The sequence below is a fragment of the Topomyia yanbarensis genome, chromosome 3, assembly GCF_030247195.1.
Source record: "Topomyia yanbarensis strain Yona2022 chromosome 3, ASM3024719v1, whole genome shotgun sequence".
In the NCBI taxonomy this organism is placed as follows: Eukaryota; Metazoa; Arthropoda; class Insecta; order Diptera; family Culicidae; genus Topomyia; species Topomyia yanbarensis.
Genome location: NC_080672.1, coordinates 296,339,508 through 296,363,000, shown reverse-complemented (window position 1 = coordinate 296,363,000; position 23,493 = coordinate 296,339,508). Strand labels below are relative to the sequence as shown.

The 23,493-nt window shown below is 38.2% G+C and overlaps 1 protein-coding gene across 1 annotated transcript in view; it reads left to right on the top strand.

Annotated features, from left to right (window-relative positions):
• The window catches only part of LOC131691235 (uncharacterized), a 487,454-nt gene that overhangs the window by 445,178 nt on the left and 18,783 nt on the right, over positions 1–23,493 (top strand). The window contains exons 2-5 of the mRNA XM_058977475.1: positions 5,448–5,832; positions 5,903–6,187; positions 6,255–6,730; positions 23,275–23,459. Of these exons, the coding sequence (XP_058833458.1) occupies positions 5,448–5,832; positions 5,903–6,187; positions 6,255–6,730; positions 23,275–23,459 (1,331 nt within the window). The remainder of the gene's footprint in view (positions 1–5,447; positions 5,833–5,902; positions 6,188–6,254; positions 6,731–23,274; positions 23,460–23,493) is intronic.

Below are 23,493 nucleotides of genomic sequence, written 5' to 3'. Positions count from 1 at the left end.
CATTATGCCTAACGTACATTATGCCAATCGTCCGTTATGCTTAACGTATTTATGCCAAACGTCGCGCACCCCAAAAAAATCGACTTCTTTTTTATCCGCTTAATTCTTAGTATTGAACATCTAGATCAGTCTTCCGCAGTCTCGGTGGCCACGCTGAACTTCTTTTGTTTTAAACAGCCATGTATTCCTCGCGCGTATTTGCTGTACGTACCACATGCAGATTTCAATCTATCGACAAATTTCGAAAAACTGACAACGATACAAATACAGTGTAAACAATACACTCTAAACTACCTCTACCCAAATGTTGAAGAGAAAATACCCAATGGGTATTTTTCTACAGCGTTTTTCCGTGATGCAATTTGATGTGGGACACCCTTTAAACCATTATAACCCAGCGGTTTCAAAAAATGAGCCAAATGCAGTGATATCCATCCATCTAAATTCCATCAAAAAATGTATCGAAGATTATGGAAAACACAAAATCATCGCTTAAAATGGTTTTGGGAATGATAAATATCTCATGCAAAAAAATTCGTGCGCTTAAATAAAAACAACAAATCTTAAGTTGTTTCACAAATTTCTTTGGATTTTTTGATAGACAACACTTCTTGTACACCTGTGAAAACGTTTTGTCACATAACGGAATCATTAGCACTAATCCTAACAATAAAATTCAATTAAATGTATTGCTTACCTTTCAGCCGCCATTTGCCGCAACTATACACGGTTCAAAAATGTAAATAAAATTACAAAAATTAGCAGCTGTCTTATTTCACAATGAAGTATGAGGTGTAATGATCCCATTAGTGCAATAATAAAGCAGTTAGATGGATAGTTCTGCGCATGAAGTTTCATTCGCTGGAATATAATGGGTTAATAGCATTTTTCTCGAAACCACGTTTCTCAAATTGGCGAACACGATAACTCAAAAACTAATCAACATATTGACTTGATTTGTTTTATGAAAGTTTTATGAAAGTGGAATATGTGTAGCCTGTCGATGAACCACAGAAAAAAATTTCTCCCTATTATTTGAAGAAAAATGAGCGAATTTTACAGTGAAATATGACAGTTTTCGGTTTTCATGAAACCATTTTCTGAAACTCGAACTTTTTTCTATTTTTTATTCATCGAGTAGCTACAAATCTTATTGAATTTTCTGAGTTATCGTGTTCGCCACCGCGCTTCTCGACGTGGAAGTAGTTGGGCGTCTACTCTTGGAACGCCCGTATGTGTGGCTCTACGTGACTGAATTTTTTTCGTACACAATGAATATATAAATAAATCTTAACATTACACAAAAGATCCATTGTTGCCTTGTCTTCAAAATTGTAAAACAAAATAACCTTCGGTTTAAGCACTTTTTTCACTTAAATGAAGATTCCTCCAGCCTTACTCTAAAATTGGCGCCACTAAGAGTTAAATAACTTGCATAGTATAATTCTAGAGAAAATTTTCAATAGGACGTAAGTAACAATGAAAGATTCTCTTTGAGGTCTTTCTCTTCTGTTCATCACTCGGCCATTTCAAGATTTACTACTCTACTCTTTGCATAATATTGTAGCAAAAACTTTCCGCTTTCGATATATACTGGAAAATTAGTACAAAGTGTTGTAATGACGTCGTAATAAACGAAAGAGAAAGTAAACAAAGAGAGGCTCTCAATGTTACTTACGTCCTATTGAAAATTTTCTCTAGAATTGATTTTGCAGCCTCTCGTTTAAAGTATACGAGAGGATGGTGTAGCATAGCATAGATTTTTAAACCCGAAAAAAATCTAAGGTTAAAAATTTCTACAAAGCTTTGCGTCTTTTTCTAAATTATGTCTATCGTCCATTATGCCTAATGTACATTACGCCAAAGGGTCTTACGTACATTATGCCAATCGTCCATTACGCTTTACGTACTTTATGATTAGTTTACTAATGCCTCATGTATGGGCCATTCCACGCCAAATTTACAGCGAAAATTAAATTCCTTCCAATTTTTTTTTCTTGTATTCTTTACCTAAAAGTAATTGACACATTTTTTTTTGTTTTGGCTATATATGATATTTTATTCAAGTATCCAATCAGTATTTTTAACAAATTTCGTTAAAATGTTTGTTTTTTCCCAGAGCTTGCATCCCAAACGAAACATTCTTATTTATATTATTATGGGTATCATACGATTTTATACACGACATATCTAAAAACAAGAGATTTTCATTTAACTACCTTTTCCAAATATAATGCTTTATTTTACACACAATCTACCATGCGTCTCCTCCATTTTATTTTTCACTTTCAATCATGAGGACGCATGATAGATCACGAGCAAAAATAAATAAATAGTAGCACAAAAGTGACTAAGAGGGATTCCATGAGAAACCGGCCGACCGCAAAATATGACCATCGTCGATTCGAACGAAACTTTGCAGGTGTGTTCGCTGTATGAATCTCCATGATATTCTCTGGCAATTGGAATATTTTGATACAAGAGTAATTTTTCAAAAGGGCGTAAACGTTTCTACGTGCATGAATTTCAATTTTTTTTTGTTCGATTACTGTATTTAATACAGCAAAACTATCTGAGAACAAGGTACAGGGAATGAATACTTTTGTCCGAAAAAAATATATACTGAAAAAAATGTTGTAATTTTTCAAAAAAAAACAAAAATTTATGATAAAAATTTAAATTGCGACAAAAACCCATTTTTTTAAATTTTTTATATTTTGTTACCAAAAACCTAAAGAGAAAAGAAACATTTTGATTGTGATTGCATGATGGAGAAAAAATCGGTAAAAAAGTTTTTCTAACAATAACTTCGTACATGTTTTTAAATTTCATACTAATTGACATACAAAATTGTAATTTTATTACAGAATATAATTCTAAGCACCATTTAAAATCAAAATGCATTTAACAAAAATCTTCCAAAATGCGATAGTTTTCGCGATATTTGAAATTTTGCTACTTCAAAAACAATTAATTCGTGTAATTATGCTCTTTTTAAAAGTTATTCGCGTTACCCCATCAAAAAATGTCAAAAATTTAATGTTTATCGTTTTAAAGACGTAAAAGCAACCGTTTTAGTATATTTGGATCATGGAGAAGCTTTCAATAAAAAAGTTTTCCTAGCAACAACTTTTGACATTTTTTTATAATTCTTACTATTTGCAGTCAAAAATACAATCTTCTTTTTGAATATGATTCTAAACGCCATTTTAAATCGAAATGCTCTTAACAAAAATTTTCTAAAATGTAGTAGTTCTCGAGATATTTTAACTTTTGTTTTAACAACACAATTATTTTGTTTTATTACGACCTTTTCATAAGTTAGTCGCGTTTCTCCATCAACAATAATAGGTTTTTCAAAAGGCCCGTAAACTTTCGTGCAACTTTCTCTTTGTCATCAAGGCGATATTGTAAACCATTTGAAAGTTACATGAAAGCAACCAAAATATATTTCAACCATAGGGTCTGTTGATTAAACTATATAGCTGAATCATATGTTGGTTGTTTTCATGTAACTTTAAAATGTTTCACAATACCGCCTTGATGTCAAAGAGAAAGTTGCAGGAAAGTTTACGGGCCTTTTGAAAAACCTATTCTTGTTGATGGAGAAACGCAACTAACTTATGAAAAGGTCGTAATAAAACAAAATAATTGTGTTGTTAAAACAAAAGTTAAAATATCTCGAGAACTACTATATTTTAGAATTTTTTTGTTAAGAGCATTTCGATTTAAAATGGCGTTTAGAATCATATTCAAAAAGAAAATTGTATTTTTGACTGCAAATAGTAAGAATTTTAAAAAAATGTCAAAAGTTGTTGTTAGGAAAACTTTTTTATTGAAAGCTTCTCCATGATCCAAATACACTAAAAAGGTTGCTTTTACGTCTTTAAAACGATAAACATTAAATTTTTGACATTTTTTGATGGGGTAACGCGAATAACTTTTAAAAAGAGCATAATTACATGAATTAATTGTTTTTGAAGGAGCAAAATTTCACATATCTTGAAAACTATCGCATTTTGGAAGATTTTTGTTAAATGCATTTTGATTTTAAATGGTGCTTAGAATTATATTCTGTAATAGAATTACAATTTTGTATGTCTATTAGTATGAAATTTGAAAACATGTACGAAGTTATTGTTAGGAAAACTTTTTTACCAATTTTTTCTCCATCATGCAATCACATTCAAAATTTTTCTTTTCTCTTTAGGTTTAATATAAAAAAATTAAAAAATGGGTTTTTTCGCAATTTAAATTTTTATCATAAATTTTTGTTTTTTTGAAAAATGACACAACATTTTTTTCAGTGCATATTTTTTCAGACAGAAGTATTCATTCCCTGTAACTCGTTCTCAGATAGTTTTGCTGTATAAAATACAGTAATCGAACAAAAAAAATTTGAAATTCATACGCGTAGAAACGTTTACGCCCTTTTGAAAAGTTGCTCTTGAGTCAAAATAATATTATTACCTGTGGAAAATATTTAGTCTTGCATGACGGTGAAACGTGTAAAGTTTCATTGGAATCTAAGATGGTCGGTCACGATTTTAAAGATTTTCGGACGGATCTTCGTGGAATTCCTCTAAATGTACAACAATATGTATGTTGTATAAAAGCCTGTTTTAATCCACCTAGGATAGCAATTGTGCCTTTCTCATTTATCAAAGCTATAATTTGATAGCTGGTTACATTCAATATAACACTGTGAAAATATCTATTACATTCTTATTACACTTGGTAAGTATATATGAGTGCAAGACTGTCACGAACCTGATAAGCACCATGTCGACGCTGACACACTTGAAAGTATAATATTTAATAAGCTTAATCAGCGTGAGTTCAATGTTGGCTTTATGATAACATATTTTGCAATGCAGGGTGGTGGGGGAGAGTAGGGGGATAATTACTGGGAGGGAAGGATGCGTTGGGAACAAACTAACATATTTTGGTATACTTGAGCTCGAAACTGTTGCATACTTCCCTTACGACGAACCATTTCTCATTCACAAGCATGTATGTATGGTCTGGTGACAAAAAGCACATTGCTGTAGTTGATTGTAGAATGAGGCCACTATTAAACCGGCCCATTCCATCACCAACCCACGTTTCCTGCATGCCGCATCGCCCCACCACAATCGATCGGTTTGAACTGCGGCAGCTCACGTTTCCTGAGAACATTTCCAAGTCACTACATATTAGCGCTTGTTGACGAGACAAGGCAGCACATGAACCTAATTAATAGTCAGAGCAAAGCATACTCGTACCGCCTGATTACAACTAATTAACAAAGCGGTTATCATTGTGAGAACATGATTCCGTTTAGCAAATACACACTCCCCACCTGTCCGGAGGCTCCGCAATCGATAATAATTCATATTAGCGCATATTTGATTACACTCAATCTCTAATGAATCCCTTTTGCTTTATCTTTCCACCATTCCCCACAGAAAAAGTAGCCGCGCCACTGGATCAGACGGCCGCGTCTTCCTGGTGGCAAACACACATTACCGATGCAGTGCCGACGCCTAAAAATTTCTTCCAGGCCACTCACGGTCTGGTTCAGACACATCCAGCACTCACGAAGTCAGCCTTGAAAGCTTCTCCGCTGATAGGAGGCAAGTCGGTGCTTTCCAGTGGATTCCCATCGATCGCTAATCCGAACCCGCGATCACCCTTCCGCCATTTGGACTTCAGCAGTAGTGCGACTGCCGAGCTGAGGCGCAATCCAAGTCTATCCGCACCGGATGAGTGCGCACGTGCTTGTCGCGAAGGAGAGCCAGCTAGAATATGCTACTACCATTTCACCGTAGAGTACTACACCGTGTTGGGCGCGTAAGTTTTATTGACAGCAATGGTGATTCATGCTCACGTTCTGATAACACAATCAATGGTATATTTTCAGCGCGTGCCAGATTTGCACGCCAAACGCAACCAACACCGTGTGGAGTCACTGTCAGTGTGTCTTGGCCGATGGTGTCGAGCGAGGTATTCTGACCGTCAATCGTATGATCCCCGGTCCGAGTATTCAAGTGTGCGAAAACGACAGAGTTGTGATCGACGTGGAGAACCACATGGAGGGTATGGAATTGGCCATTCACTGGCACGGTATCTGGCAGCGAGGAACGCAGTACTATGACGGTGTGCCATTTGTGACACAGTGCCCAATTCAGCAGGGAAATACGTTCAGGTAATCGACCGTACTGTAAACGATTCATCTTTATTAGCAAACTAATCCGTTCGCCGTTTGATTTTAGATATCAGTGGACCGGCAACGCAGGTACTCACTTCTGGCACGCTCACACAGGTCTGCAAAAAATGGACGGTATTTACGGTAGTGTTGTCGTGCGCCAACCACCCTCCCGTGATCCTAACTCGCACCTGTACGATTTCGATTTGACCACGCACATCATGCTGGTTAGCGATTGGCTTCACGAGGATGCCGCCGAACGATACCCAGGTCGTCTCGCTGTTAACACCGGCCAGGATCCCGAATCGCTACTTATCAACGGCAAAGGACAGTTCCGTGATCCGAACACCGGTTTCATGACCAATACCCCGCTGGAGATTTTCACCATCACCCCCGGCAGACGGTACCGATTCCGTATGATCAACGCTTTTGCCTCTGTCTGTCCAGCGCAGGTTACCATTGAGGGACACACCCTGACGGTCATCGCCACCGACGGAGAACCAGTGCAGCCGGTGCAAGTCAACACCATCATTTCGTTCTCAGGTAATTGAGTCAATTATGATAGAATAACCTTCATTGTTAGCAGTGGCCAGCTGCTGCAACGCGGCACCACATGGGTACCAATTAATATTGAACGAAAGAACGGACGGAACTTAACGAACTGCACCTACACCGACTGGGCTACCGCAAACCTGTTGCAACACAAACTCATTCGCAATCATTTAAGGGCTCTATGCGAGTTCGTAAATCAGATTTCAAAATCCTAAATTAGCCTGGACTGAAAATCCAAGTCAAATACGGTTCCTGCTTATGTGGTTGTCGCCACATAAATACACTAAGTACTTTGACACGATGGATGGTTGTGAGGAGAACGAAATTAGAAGCCCTGCTAGGAAAAGGAAACATGTTATTTTGATGACGCATTCATCAGAGTTGTCACGCCGAAAAAAAGCAAGCAACGAGTCGTAGGATCCGCGAGCATGATGAGAATGCATAGTAAAAGTTTACTGATTTCTATTGAAACCAACTGCTCTTTTGCAATCCCCCATGCATTATCAAACGTCACAGAGACGGGCGACATTCGATCTGTGCCACTTTCACGATTTATCGCCCCCCCCCCCCCCTTTCACTTCGTATCAGCACAGCCCGTGCTCATCGCGATAAATTTCAACATGTTTGCAGAGCACAGCAGTGAATGCACGCAGGTACCTACGTTGCGCATTGCCCATTCACACATATGCAAGGTGAAGGTAGTCAGTTATGAAAGGATTTTTTTTTGCGCCCCAACGCAACGTCCGCGTGCGTTGCAATTCAACATGCACCATTCAATCGAAAATGCAACAGCAATTGCCCTTGTCCATCGCTAGCTATAGAGCGGTTGATGTGTATTAGATGGAAGTTGTTTGATAGTGCAGCAAAACTCATTTAAAATTTCCTACACGCTTCTGGGACCCTTTCTCCTTGGCAAAAAATGACAGCCGAGGTAAGTGCAACAGTGTAATTGAGTTTTCAATTATGCAAGTTTCACTACCCGGCTTTCGGTTTTCGGATGTCAAACGGATCAAATCGAATATCATGATCTCGCTCTCGAGAAATGTTTACATATTTCATAAATTCTTGACTTATCAACTTTACCTCTAAGTTAAAATTTTATTTTATAAAACTAGGAATGTTTTTTTAATTCTCCGCAAACCTCTCACTCAAAAGTGTTTGTATTCATTTCTTACCAGTCAAATGCGAAGCGCAGTAGTTCTCTATTCATCGCCGTTTTGTAGAAAATGGTAACGCGATACCATCGGAATTTCTAAGGATGCTCGGTTCAAATTAGGCCAACAGAGGGCAATTTTTTCACAGGTTGTGATTTTCGCATTTAGTTAATTTTTCAATATATTTCTTCCTTACTCCATCTTAATAACGTAGGAATTGGTGAATTGAAAATTTAATCGTCGATTATTGATTTGCCATCAAATATCGGCCACAGGCACGGCTTCTCTTCTTCGATACTAATACTATTCATTGTCAGTCCGGCTTGAACCTTCGTTCAATCCGGTCACAAATCTTGATAGCTCCTGGTTTACCTAGAGTTTTTCAACAGCAGCCGTCTTTCTCAAGACTACCTACTATTTCTACTAAATGAGTCTTTTTCAAGACTAAAAGCATAATTCAGCCTAAAGAAGTATCTAATTCTTCCAACAAGTCTGGGTCCACCCAAAAGGCTTTGTGATAAGAAACGAAAAAGGGTAACTTCTCACCCGAATATCCAATTGATTGTAGCAACTCATTCGATGTTCTATCCGAATGTGAAGCAGAAGAAATGTGTAAATTTCCTCCCATTGTGCGTAATGTCAATGAAAAAAACAGCAATCTCGTCACACCATCCTACATTGGTGCGTCATCTTGTACTTCAGTGGCAGGCAACACGGTTATACGAACGATGACTACCACGCCTACAATTTCGTTCTCACACAACACTTCCTTTGCTCCAACCGATCTAGGTAGTATTACGGGGAAAAAATCATTTCTTGCAGCAGCCAATGTTTCAATTGTTGACTGCAATGCTAAATTCTTCCTCCATGTTTGAAGCTGTTTGAACTAGGTGGGAATTTGCTAACAAAATTGTAATGAATTTAAACTTTAATAACGACTTAAAATAATCGTTTTAATTTATTAAATTGGAATGCTCGTTCATTAAAAACACACAATGACGATTTTTTCAACTTTTTGAAGGTATAGAATGTGCATATTGCCATTGTGACCGAAACTTTTTTAAAACCAAATTCTAAATTAAAGAGTAACTCTAATTTTGTTATTCATCGATTACATCGAATGGTTGGGTTCGGCGGAGGAATCGCAATAGCGGTTAATCACAGAATCAAACATCGCGTCTTGCCGTCTCTTGACACCAAGGTGATCGAGAGTTTGGGTACCGAAGTTGAAGCCGATCTTGGTATCATATTTACGCGCGAGCAAACTAATTTCTTGAAAGGAGACGTAAAAGAACTTACAAGAACTCGGTCGAAATTCATTATAATCGGTGATTTAAACGTTAAACACCGATCCTGGAATAATGTTCAAAGCAATTCCAACAGTAAACAGCTTTTTAATGATTGCTCTGCAGATTATTATTCAATTTTGTTCCCAAATTAACCCACGTGTTTTTCGTCTGTATGAAATCCATCAACAATTGATTTAGTTTTGACAGATCAAAGTCACATTTGAGGAATTCCACGAAGATCCGTCCGAAAATCTCTAAAATCGTGACCGACCATCCTAGATTCCGATAAAACTTTACAGGTTTAACCGGCATGAAAGACTAAACATTTTCCACAGTCAATAAGATTATTTTGACTCAAGCGCAAATTTTTAAAAGGGCGTAGACGTTTCCACGCGAAAAAAATTTAAAATTTTTTGTCAACAAAAATCTAAAGAGAAAAGAAACATTTTTAATGTGATTTCATGACGGAGAAATCATCACCAAAAAAGTTTTTCTAACAATAACTTTATGCATGTTTTTAAATTTCATACTAATTGACATAGAAAACTGTAATTTTATTACAGAATATAATTCTAAATATCATTTTAAATCAAAATGCGTTCGACAAATATCTTGCAAAAAGTGATAGTTTTCGAGATATTTGGAATTTCGCTCCAACAAGCATAATCAACAGCAATTAGTTTTTCGTAAGGCCCATTATATTTCCTATAACTTTCCCATTGACATCAAGGCGATATTGTAAACCATTTGAAAGCTATATAAAACAATCAAAGTACTATTCAACCATTCAAGATCTAATGATTTAACTATATAGTTGAATAATATTTTGGTTGTTTTCATGTAGCTTTCAAATGGTTTATAATATCGCCTTGATGTCAATGGGAAAGTTACAGGAAATGATATGGGCCTTACGAAAAACTAATTGCTGTTGTTGATGGAGAAACGCGAATAACTTCTGAAAATGTCGTAATACAACAAAATAATTGGGTTGCTAAAACAAAGTTTAAAATATCTCGAGAACTACTACATTTTAGAAAAATTTTGTTATAAGAATTTTGATTTAAAATGGCGTTCGAAATCATATTCAAAAATAAAATTCTACTTTTGACTGCAAATAGTATGAATTATGAAAATTTGTTAAAAGTTGTTGTTAGGAAAACTTTTTTATTTAAAGCTTCTCCATGATCCAAATACACTGAAAAAGCTTATTTTATGTCTGTAAAACGATAAACATGAGACTTTTGACAATTTATGATGGGGTAACGGGAATAACTTTTAAAAAGGAAATAATTACATTAATTAATTGTTCTTGTTGGAGCCAAATTCCAAATATCTCGAAAACTATCGCATTTTGCAAGATATTTGTTAAATGCATTTTGATTTAAAATGATACTTAGAATTATATTCTGTAATAAAATTACAGTTTTTATGTCAATTAGTATGAAATTTAAAAACATGTAAAAAGTTATTGTTAGAAAAACGTTTTTTTCTGATAATTTCTCCATCATGAAATTACATTCAACATATTTCTTTTCTCCTTAGGTTTTTGTTGACAAAATATAAAAAATTAGAAAAAAATGGTTTTTTTGCGATTTGAATTTTTATCATAAATTTGTTTTTCTGAAAAATGACACAACATTTTTTTCAGTGTATATTTTTTTCGTGCAGAAGTATTCATTCCTTGTAACTCGTTCTCAGATAGTTTTACTGTATAAAATAGTGCAATGGAACAAAAAAAATGAAATTGTTGCACGTAGAAACATCTACGCCCTTTTGAAAAATTTAAGGTTAGGAATAAGGAAGATAACGACACAAAGTACATAGACAATACGGAATTATTCTTCATTCCCAAAGGAATAAGGACGCATCTCGATGAGCGGATATCAACACCCGCGAGGGGACTTGGAGATAACAGGACGACAACACCCCCGAAGAGATACTTTCATTCAAATTCGTGTTAAACCTATTTGGGTTTAAAAACTTTCGCCGTGTTTCGCAGGAAATTCCAGCGAACGGTCGTCGATACTGCAAAAATACTACTGCGCTTTCTTTGTAAGCGGCTTGGTGCTCAGAATTTTACAGCAAACTGACCACGAACCAGGATTATGAAAATCTAGCCTCATCCAATATCAGTACTCTTCAAACATTCCTAGGGAATCCACGGAACGTAAAGAAATTCCTTTTACTGTTGAAGACTATATGTTACCACAATAAAATGGAAGTCCCCTGCCTTCCCACTTATCTCCTCCAATTTCTGTTTCAGCCATGTACAGCTTTGTTCGTTATCCGGAGAGGACCAAACAATGCCATACCTTAAGCCAAACCCACTGAACCTGGGGATGAGTGAGTTAGGAGGGATTGAAGGGAGAAGATCTTTTAACAGATCAGCGCAAGCAAAAAGTGACCTTTCTCAATCCTTACCTGCACTCGATAAGTATTGAGACTCGAAGACTCTATTCAACGAGCTTGAGCCCATTTAACCATTTTTAGACGATTAGACAGAGCACGCTTCTCGCAACTGTCAGTATTCATACCAGATAATGTGGGAAGTGCCTCAATTTTCTACTCATCAAAAATCAACGGTTTTATAATAAAAGAATAGAAATTTACATTCTAGCAAAGTCCACACAATTAAATCCAATTTCGTACTACCACTTATTCAAAATTGAATTATTACACAGTAGAATCGCAAGAGGGTGCTACATCTAGACATTTGAATGATCAAAACTATGCATTTAATGATCAGAAAACAACTTCTCGAACTCGTTGGGTGCAAGCCAGTTTGCCAACTCATGTGCAATACCGTCAGAGCAGAGAGTTACATCTAACACTTCTTCTCATGCATGCAAATGTTAGGCATGTAAAAAATTCGGGATTATGCGCAGAGTTACATTAAATTGAAAACTATTATGGGTATTTTATGAATATTACAAGCACACAAGATCTACTATTAATCGAGAATCAATTCATAAATTCATGAATAATAATTTATGATTTTGTGAACTATTTCACGAGCACGAATGGTGAATCGAGACTAATATACAAGGAATCATGAACCAGTTTACATATCCATTAATAATATTTCATGACCTGGAACATATTTCACGAGCAGGAATGATGAGTGGTGACTAATATACAAGGATCATGAATATTTTGATTTGTAAATTATTTTACGGGCATGATATACTAGAATTCATGAACCAGTTTCACGAATATATTAAAATTTCTTGTGATTTTGTGAGCTATGTCACAAGTACGAATGGTGAGTCTTGATTAGTACTCTAGGAATCATGAACCAGTTCACGAGGATTGAAAGGATTCATAAAAAATATTACGGGTTTAGTCAAATGGCTCACGAGAGAATACCCATACTGTTTTGATTTAGTGAACTAATTCACAACCACGAAAACCAGATCATGATCAAGATGTTGTAAATCATGAATCAGTTCACGTCGTATAGTTGGTCGCTGAATAATGTTCCTAAATCTATGAATGAAATCTTTGGTAAATAGATAATATTCTCAAAATTACAACTAGCTCACGTACTGAAAATCGTTTTGATAATTATATGGCGGAAACCGCGAAGGGTTCACAAAACAAAAACAACAACCTCCGCTTATAAAAACGTTATGCAGGCGTTACTGAAGGAAAACTTGTGTTAATTATAAAACACTTGATTATTCTTCCAGGTCCTATTTTCGTAACGTAAATGTGATTGTTCCAAAATTCAGGAAACTTTATTCATGATTTAGAATAATATTTTTCAATTGTGGCATTATTATATTGAAATTGCCTTTACCCAATAACTTTACCCCCCCCCCCCCCCTCTAAACAAAGAAAAGCTCTCATTTTCAGTAACGTTGATGCATCTACTCTGTTCCGATGGAGAGTTCATTAACTGCGAAATTGCTCCCGAATCTAAGGCCCGTTATCGTGAGCCATTTAGCGTCTAGTTTTTGTGCGATTTACACGGCACAGCATACCAACTACGATAGAGAGATATCAGGCGGCGAATTTACTCCAGGAAGCGATATCCCGTTTCTTGTGAATTATTTAGCTCTCTTCGTACACTTCAGCCATTGATTCATTTGGTTTCCAGCGTATTTGAATTACACCCGTTCGTTTTTTCGCGTATCTTGTGCCATTTAGCTCCCAGCTTGGATAGTTCCCGGCGATGAAGCTACTCTATCCTGACGAAGAGAATCCCTGTTTGGAGGGTAACCCCAATGTCAGAACGTCGTGCGACCCGTAGCATGGTTAAATAATTTAGAAGGTTCAAAATATTCCCAATCGTGCACTGAGCCTGGGAAGTATTAGGACGAACCCCGCAGTAGTTAAACCCTTCCTGCATTACGATAAAGCCTACAGAAGTCCACCATGGCTTGTTATGAATGGATATGGTCTTTGTCTCTTTTTGCTCACTGCGCACAGCGTACAACCAGAACCGTAGCGTGCGGTTGGCCAGGCTGACCCCCGCCAAGGGCGCCAACCTTAGGGGGCGCTAAAATCTTGATCTGCTTTATAAAATAAGTGAGGTTAAGTCATAAAAGAAGTCAGGATAGAAGTAGCATTCCCAAATTGTTGGAAAGTCGAACTGAAAAAGAAAGCCAAAGTAGACAGCAAAGAGGCGCATAACTGACACTCTACCAAAGGCACCAGAAGACCACGCTATGGTCCTGTTAGTCCAGAATAATTAGACCTAGCGTCAATCCGGCGATCCTTGTCTATGAAGACGCAAAGCAGTCTCTCCAAAGCCGACACTAGTTTGAAAGGGCCTACCATTTCGTCACGTCCGGTGCGATTGTCATTCAAAATTCTCGCTTACTGGAATAAGGGGTCCTTGAAACAGCCAATCCCGTCCTTCAATAGATCCACGCATGCAAAGTTCGAATCGATAACTACACCATCGATCTCAACTTTGTGAGCGGACATGTAAACGCGTTAGCTCTTCTTAAATATATTGTCGTACGTAACATCATTTGTTTGCTTTAGACAAAATATCACAATTATGAGCTTATCTTGGCGAACTTTCGAGATATTTGACACAGCTGAATATTTCCGCGTGTTGTGGAATATTAGAATACTTACCTTTGATCCGAAAGAAGATGTGATATGATCAAACCCAGTTCAATGTGTTTGAATTTAAATGGAAACTCGGAGTCGTTGATGACGAATCTTGTACGACATCCACTTTAGGATCATTTAGGTCATTACAGGAGAGTTTATTTATGCAGGTGCCTAGAGCCAGACGCAAAGTGAAAACTGAAGAATATGAAGGAAGAGATAGAAATCATTGGGGATATAATCTAAAAGACAAGTCTGAATTTGATGGTAAAGGAATAATGTGGTCATCTATCATTGCACGCTACAGGGTTGGATGCAAGCTATTTCATTTTCCTAAAATTGTCTGTTCAGTATACACCCAGGTTGTTTTACGCGGGAGATACGTACCGCGTAAAAAACACGTATATTGGAAAATTCGCGTCAAAAACGGCGTTGATTCGAAAATCCGCGTAACAAACCCTTCTGCAAAATACTATTTTTGGAAGTTTTTAGTACGGATTTCGCAAAAAACTTAAAAGAATTTTGGAAGTTTTTTTGCGCGGATTTCGCAATTAACATGCACTCAAAAAAAAGTAAACGTTATGCCTATTGATTTTACACATAAATTTTTGCAATTAACGGAGGCATATAGACACTATTTGCTGGCGCATAAACCTAATGTGTGTATTTACAAAAAATATTAATCTTTCCATCACATTTCATAATTATTAGGCACATAAAACCCCATTCTATAACAATATGCATATATAACTTATGTGTGTGCACACATAGTTTATACAGTTGACACATAGAAGGTATGTGTGCGCGTGATAACAATAGTATTTCTTCTTCATATGAATTTTAAGTGGTTTGAAGCAAATAGAATTAACGTTTGGATTTTTTTCAGTGTGGTTTTTGCCAAAATATTCGAAGTCCTTTTGAATGCAAACGACTTGAAGGATTTTCGAAAAGATGAAAGAGACGGGTCTGGTCCTTATGGCCCGCACCTCGACAATATTGATATTTTCAAAATGGTCTTGACTAGTAGGTGCCAGAAATTGATTTTTACGCCATTTTGAAACCTAGGACTTCCGGCTTAAAGAAGTTCTCTACAACTCAATCAATATAAGTATTTTCGGAATAGTCTTGACAAGTAGGAGACAAAGGCCGATGTTTGACGTCATTTTGAACTTATAGATGGCGACCTCCGGATCACCGAAGTTCTCGCATGCAAAATCTGGGCAATCATAAAAAAGGCAATTGCCTTGCGTTACATTATTATGAATAAATAAATGAATAAATAAACAAATAAATAAATAAATAAATAAATAAATAAATAAATAAATAAATAAATAATAATGAAAAAGTCTAAGTCTTTTGCATTCAAAATAACTTAATATTTTTGAAAAAAAAAAAAACAGCGTTAATTGGAAAATTTGAGTGAAAAAACCGCGTTAACTGCAAAATACGCCTAAAGAATCCGCGTTATTTGGAAAATCCGCGTAAAAAACCTTGTAAAAACCGTGCAAAAAACCGCGTGAAAAAACCTGAGTGTACTTGATATACGGTAGAGTGCCAATATTCATGGTCATTCTGAATTTTCAAACCGGGCACACCTCAAAAGGATTGGCACCTCAAAAAGGTCCCCATGCAAAATTTGAGCGTAATCAAAAACAATATCATGAAGCCTCGAGATCTGGTGTAATGTTGAAAAAATGCCTTTGTGATACATGGGAAATTTTTGAATTGAGACGGGACTTGAGTTGGGAAATGCAGCTTTCATTTTTTTGTATGCCAAATATTTTAGAAATCCATGATGTGTCAAAATCTGGTCTCAATTCGAATTTTTTTTTTGAAAATCGCAGTATAAAAATTAAAAGCGCTAGAGAGGTAACATTTGTCAAAACATTTTTTTTGCGAGAGGATACAAGATCTCATGTATTTCTAAGATCTATAAAACAAGTCTTTTCAAACCCCAGTATCAACTCATATCCAGAATGTTCCATGTTTCATAACGGTAATCTTAAAAAAATCAGGGTGGCAGTAGATCTCGACGTCTCATTACACCTAAGCCATTTAGCATTACAAAATTCGAATTCAATTTCTGAATATTCTAAGAGTCCTTTTGTGTTTTATCGTGGGTGCAAATTTTTGCACTTTGGCCGTTTTGCGCAACCCCTTAATCGTGTCCGATTGAACTAAAATTTTACAATAGACTTTTTTCGAGGTGCTAATGCTGTTGAGGTGTGTCTAGTTATTAAATTCGATGTGTTTCCCATACATGCCAATGACACCCTAATATACAGAGTTCTGAATAGATGCTTCCTTTGTCGCCTCCAAACAACTAGCGTCAACTGATTTTATAAATATACAGTAAAAGATTTGTGGCTGGAATTTAAGTGACAAGAACGACAGACAAACATGAATTAAATAGGGAGGAGATCCATGTACACAAGTTATTTTTTGAAGGTGGAACTAAAAAAAAGCCAAAAGTAAACACCAAAGGGGCGCAAAATTGAGATTCCACCAAGGGCGCCAGAAGACCACGCCAGTGTGGTTGCGTAATTACAGCTATCATTTAGTAGTATAGCATGCATTTAATAGCATTTAAATGGTGCGTGATGATCGTCCATCGGTAAAAGTGATGTTGGTGATGCTATGGTGTCACTGATGATGCTCCGCAAAATATAGTTTCTATAAGGCATTGTTCGATCTCTGACGAGATATTCGATGGAATACAGTCATTAACGTCTTCGTCTAATTGCCACTGTAGATTCCTAGTGTCAAGAAGAATTGTCCGACATAAACTGCACTGCATTCATATGAGCGTTATACAGGTCAACAGAAGCGTTGGGTGGAAGGTAGACGGCAGTGATGTACAGCAAACTATGTTCAGATTTCACTTGAACTGAAACTTGTTCAATCTGGTCACAATTTAGCAGCGAAATAGGCTCACAACTCAGGTCCTTTTTAACGGAAATCGGTACTCCGCCTCCCCGTGAGTAGATGCTGGTCAATGAGCTACGATCGCATTGAAATTTCTGCACTATCGATAACCGATCTTAGCCAAGTTTCAATCTACACGACTACATTGTAATCGCAACTGAATAGCTGCAAGCGGAGACAGGAAATTTTAATACGTATGCCTCTGACATTCTGGTAATATATCCAAAACAAACGGTCAGATGGCTTGGCATTAAATGTTCTTTCAGCTGCATTGGTAGCTCTAGGGAAACTCATTCTGCATTGACTCGAGCCACTAGAAGCGATTGACATTACAGGTAGTGAATGGTTCGAAGAGTACGCGTACTTGTCTGCAACGGAGATTTGGAACACCCCGTCTCCGCATTCGAACACATTACTGGGATGACTGGAGGTAGCTGGCGGCAATGGCGTGACTGTGACGAGGCTTCGAGGCGAGCAGATGTGCATCCTGGCGACTCTATAAACGTTGATGATGAAGACGTCGACAATTGATTACTGAAGAGTTGAATAGGAGTAGAGTGCGTGTAAGCAGGAACGTATTTCTGGCAAGAGCGGAAATCCTGAAAGCCCTGATGTGTGGTAAATTCAAAAGGGGTTATTGCTGAACTGCTAGAAGCGACATATGTTACCGGGGGTAAATTGCTCAAATTATCTGACTACTTGTCTGTGATCACAGCTTAGAAAACCTCTTCTCCACACTCGCACACAGGACCGGGATGGCTGTTGGTCGCTGGCAGTATGGGCTCGACTGTGACGAGAGGATGAGGGACTTCCAAAAAGCTAACAGGCATGCATCCCGGTAGTCCAAACACCGATGAGGTTAATGCGGGAAGTTGGAATAGACAACGGTTTCGTTTGCAGCAGCGGTGTCATTGGTTTCTTCTTTTTCAAGGGAAACCGACATTTTTAGGATTCGAAGTCCTCGAATTCCCGAAATAACAATCCTTCAGGCCAAGAAGCGGAATCAAGCACTTTACACTTGAGTGCAGTGATGGGCCCAATTTTGAACGACACAAGTGAAAGAGTTGCAATGTGCTTGTCTTTAGGAACTAGCCTCACTACTACAGGATCATCGTCAATGCTGGGATTTGTTTTAGCCATAGTACACACAGCTTCTTCTATGAAGTCCGGACGAATTCGTGACAAATAAAATCAGAACTTTTGTATCTTTTCGTTATTGCAGATTGGAACAGATGCGACATAATCATTTGGTTTTTTGACTATCTGGGACTCTTATTGCTACGTTAAAATCACCCTCAAGGGGTTGTTTCAAGTCCCTCCCTTGATAAATTGTGGGCCTCTGCGAGTTAACGGGTATCACTCGAGGCTTCGAATTTAATCTCAGAACGCAACTCCGTTATAGCTGTAGTAAGAGAGGCTATCGATGACTTTTCATCAGCATGATTCGAAATCGCACGAAAATGAGAATTTTCAAATAACTCAAATAACTTCTTACACAAAATAAGATTTGAAGGGTTACACCACCGCAGAACGAAAACAACGCAGAAAACGATTTATGTGCCAGAAAATGGAAGACGGCAATGTTCCAGTGTTCAGCTGCGACGACTCTTAGGTAAACCCTGTATCTACGCACTGAAAACGTAGTCGTATTCCTTGAAACCACTTTTTGAGAACTGGCCGAAATGTCACGCGAACAAATAATTTTTGGTCGCGCTGAGATATACGCAGTTGTGTTGTCAATATTGACAACAAATAATTGTTTACAAATTTTGTCCGCATTGTGTGGATCGAAAAGTACACCAGTGATAGACTTCTAAGGCAGTAATGTGCGCCCGCTTGTCAATGAAGTTTGGCATCTACTGATATAGAATAACCCCAATGCGAAGGTATGCAAATGAAAAGCGTATTACTTGGCATGTTAAAAAATATATCAGAACGCTTCGCTTACGAAAAGAATCTTACACAGGTCATGAACTTCAATGATTTCCTTGCTGGATTACAATATACGTATGCAGTTAAGAGAAACACACGCGAAGATATTTCAAGCATTGAAATGTTTTGATATCTTTCCATTTTCCATTTAAATTACATACCGTTATCGAACAGGATGTGTTAATAATGACTAGCTCACGGCTATACCCACTCAGGGTCGACGTTCTGGCTTGCTCCAGGAGGACACACTTACCTTAATCATCGAAAACATTTCAAAGTAGATTGACAAGAAAGACCAACAATAGGGAAACCAGGAATTTGATCTACAATAGAATTGCACGAAATACAAATTAGTTTAACATATTTATTTAAGATTTACATCGTCGTTAGAGAAAGGGTGGAAGGGAAAGGAAGATGGAAGGGGGGGGGTCGTTGCGGCCGTTCTGGAACACAGGAGCTTCATGCATGAAGAGGGTACTTGCCACACTCCTACCGTCTTGTTTCTCCTGAGCTGGTATACAATATGTGGTACAGAGTTCCTGGGTTCCGATCTCGATCGCAGCGTCACGGCGTGTCCAGAATCGTGGTATTGGCTTGAGAGCTTCTTTCGCCGTTGTCTGTCGACGTCCCACGTGCTCACTAACGGGGCGGCAACGCATCGGATATTGGGCTCTAGCAAGCGGGGAATTTCCGCCGGACCTCACCAGAACCCTCACCTCCAAAGCTGTGGTTACCGTCCTCCCGCAGCGTGTGACCCAACGTAAACGGGTACTCGTTGGCCACCAGAACGGAGCTTGCCAGCTTACGTCTTGTTTGGCGTAACACGCCAACCTTTTTCGTTTCCGAAACGCTTTCGTCGTCGGGGACCTTCCTTCGGTCGACGCAGTATCCGATGTCACTTGGTACCGGACAAGTGACCTTCGGTCGACGCAGTATCCGATGTCACTTGGTACCGGACAGGAGTTCTCTCGACTCGGCCCAGCGGACAGGCAGCACGGATGACCAATCAGGCCCATACACGAGGTCTCTTTTTCTTTTCACGACCTTCGGGAAAACTCACTTTTTCTTGAAATTTCCGACACGTCTTTCTTCGGTCACTGTTCTATACTTTCTGCCAGACTATCGCTATCTTCTCTAATTCCTCTTTTCTTCCGTCCTATCTCGCAAATTTCTCCTTCTCTCTTCTTCGGAAACGCCAGTCTTACCACCATTGCAGATAGGTGACGCCTTTGAGATGTGGCGGTAGAGATGTGAAGCGTGCATTCGGTCGTCGATCATTTGATCAGGGTTGTAATGAAGGTAGAGTAAAGGGTGGGGGGGGGGGGGGGGGGGTAGGTGTTTTTGCTTGTATAAAATCAGAAGTTATTTTCCACTTCCAAATAAAGCTATCTATATGCTATCCTCTACCATTTTACGCTAGCTCTTTCCTATATTCTGGTCTACATAAAGTGGGTTAAATTTATTGTTAACGGTTGGTTGGTAACAGATGTTAAGTATATCCCTACCCTATCTCTATTGTCATCATACCGATTTGAAGCCATTAATTGATTAGAGCACCGACTGCCATCTTTGTTCAACGCACTGAAAGTGAAAATATCTTTGATTCGCTTTATCATTTCGCTCAAACATGAGTATTTGACAATTTTACGCCATTTTTGTTATTTTACGGACGTAGCGAAGATCTTTGCTACGTCAGTAAAATCACAAAAATGACGTAGAATTGTCAAATACTCGTGTTTGAGCGAAATGAAAATGCGAAGCGAGAATTCCTTAAAAAATTAGAAGGTATCGTTAGAAGGCCGCATCATCCTGATCTTATTTACAGATGTTAGGAAATTATTAGCTCCGTATTCGACGATGAGCCGAACTCAGGTTTTTCCTGTGCTCGATCAATATACACATTTTTCTACCTATCCGATCAGTAAGTGATGCGTTGATTGCTTTTATTATAGGTGTTTTACATCCCGTGTAAAATTGTGCAATGTGTCCTCATCCGGTCAGTAAATTGTTTGACGAAAGAGGTAAATTCCATTCGGTAACGCAATGCTCTCCGGCACAACCAACAAGCGAACAAAGGTTAAAATGCAATTTGGTCATATTCCAATCTGTCGATTCTCCACAGTCCTGTCTTGGCGTTTTAGTCATTTACTTCAAAAGAGAAACTATTTCATGTCGAAATCTGTCGTGCAGTTTGACTACGATTAAATTAACCAACAGCACATTCCAGGGACAAGCTGAAAAATTACAGGTTGTCACCACTCGCCATATTATCTTTTATCTGCCAACTAGAAACACACAAAAGCCCGAGCGTGCCTAATATTACAATTAACCCAGACAATAGCGTGAAAAGTGAACAACCAAAGGAGAATGGCTGGTTATTCTAATCTTTGTATGCGTTCCAATAATTGCTGGCCACCAATCAGTAGCGTGAATGGCAGACCGTCTCGCTCGAATCGACCCCCTAGGGCAATATGGAAGTGGTGAGCTTATTTTTTTCGTGGGCTGGAACAAATTAAAAATATAGGTAAAGGCGCAAATTTGTACCTTTCGATAAACACTTGTTTTCATTAGTGTACACTCAAGTTTTTTTTTACGCGGTTTTTTTTTGCGCGGTATTTTTTTACGCGGTTTTTTTTTACGCGGATTTTGAAATTTACGCGGTTTTCATTTACGCGGATTTTGAAATTTACGCGGTTTTCATTTACGCGGTTTTTGAAATTTACGCGGTTTTCATTTACGCGGATTTTGGAATTTACGCGGTATCCATCAATGAGGTTCCCTTTATCGCGGATTCTTAAATTTAAGTGGTCTTCATTTACGCGGATTTTGAAATTTACGCGGTTTTCATTTACGCGGATTTTGAAATTTACGCGGTTTTCATTTACGCGGATTTTGAAATTTACGCGGTTTTCATTTACGCGGATTTTGAAATTTACGCGGTTTTCATTTACGCGGATTTTGAAATTTACGCGGTTTTCATTTACGCGGTTTTCATTTACGCGGCTCGTATCCCCCGCGTAAAAAAAAACCTGAGTGTATACGGAAAATAGCACTGCTGCAGGCTGCGGTCGGTCAAACGAAACAGTGGTAGCCTATTAGGGTAGGGTTGGGGCACTGACTGTGGTGTGATTAGTTGCTCTTGTTCCTATCGGTGAATCGGAAGCACGCAAGCCTACCTGAATTTGCCTATTTGAACAGCCACGTGGGTGGAAGCAATGTTTCCTCGATACTGCTCAAGGTTTTTTCAGAGTCATGATTAAAAGTGACGGGGAACCGTGTTTCGTTGTACAGGTAGTTGCAAATGTGAATTGTGTTCTGCTTAGAAAAAAAGGGCAATGTGTATGCTATAACTCTCAACTTCACTGAACACGGTGTTCCATTTAAATATTAACAAAAAAATCACGGGCATTTTTTTTTCTAAATTTACAATGCATAAATATTCAAACAAGGCTGTCACTCGTTGGATCATATCGATTTTTTATCGTATGGAGATCTTCGTTTTCGGAGGAGATACATTTGCATGGTCGCCAACTGGTACTTCTGTAAGCCGTATTGAACTGGAGCAGTAGCAGTTTTTTGTCGTCCTCATTCATGACGGCAAGTATAAAAGCAACGTTTTTTATGTTCTCGAGACAATGCACTCTAGTCAGTTTATATTCGCTTTGCTCGATTATAGCTCTGACCCCTGTAGCAGTAGAAAGTAAACTGTCCTGCCATTTTACAGCGTTGGGCGGATTTTTTAGTTACACCCATTCAAAGTCAAAATTGTTTCAATAACACTAGCACGAATTAACCAACACGATATACACGTTCCTATTGGAAAATTAATTTGTTTCTGTTATTTCACACCTCATGTCTCTTCCCACCGAAAGAACTTCACCAATGTAAAATTCGATAGAACGCGCCAACAATCCGTAATTTCAAGAATTACGAAATTGCGTCGTGTGTGGAAATATGTCACCGATCAAATTCATATTTATTTAGTGTGTATATTAGCTCTTCGACCATGCTACTAGACTCGGGTAAAATGAACCAAAACAAGCAGAATGCAGGGATTCTTCACTTTTTCTCTCAATCGTGCCTCGTTAATATTTCTGTCTTTCAATTTCACGTCTTTCAATTTTCTTAGTCATCAATTACCCAAAAATAACCGAAAACCCTTTTCTTCCAGGTGAACGTTACGACTTCGTGATCAACGCTGACCAAGCCGTCGGAGCATATTGGATTCAATTGCGTGGTCTCGGAGAGTGCGGTATCAAGCGGGCCCAGCAATTGGGCATCCTTCGTTACGCCCGCGGTCCATATCAGCCTGCATCACCGCCACCAACCTACGATGTCGGTCTGCCGCAGGGAGTGGTAAGTAGGGCGTTAGGATTTCCCCATGCAAACG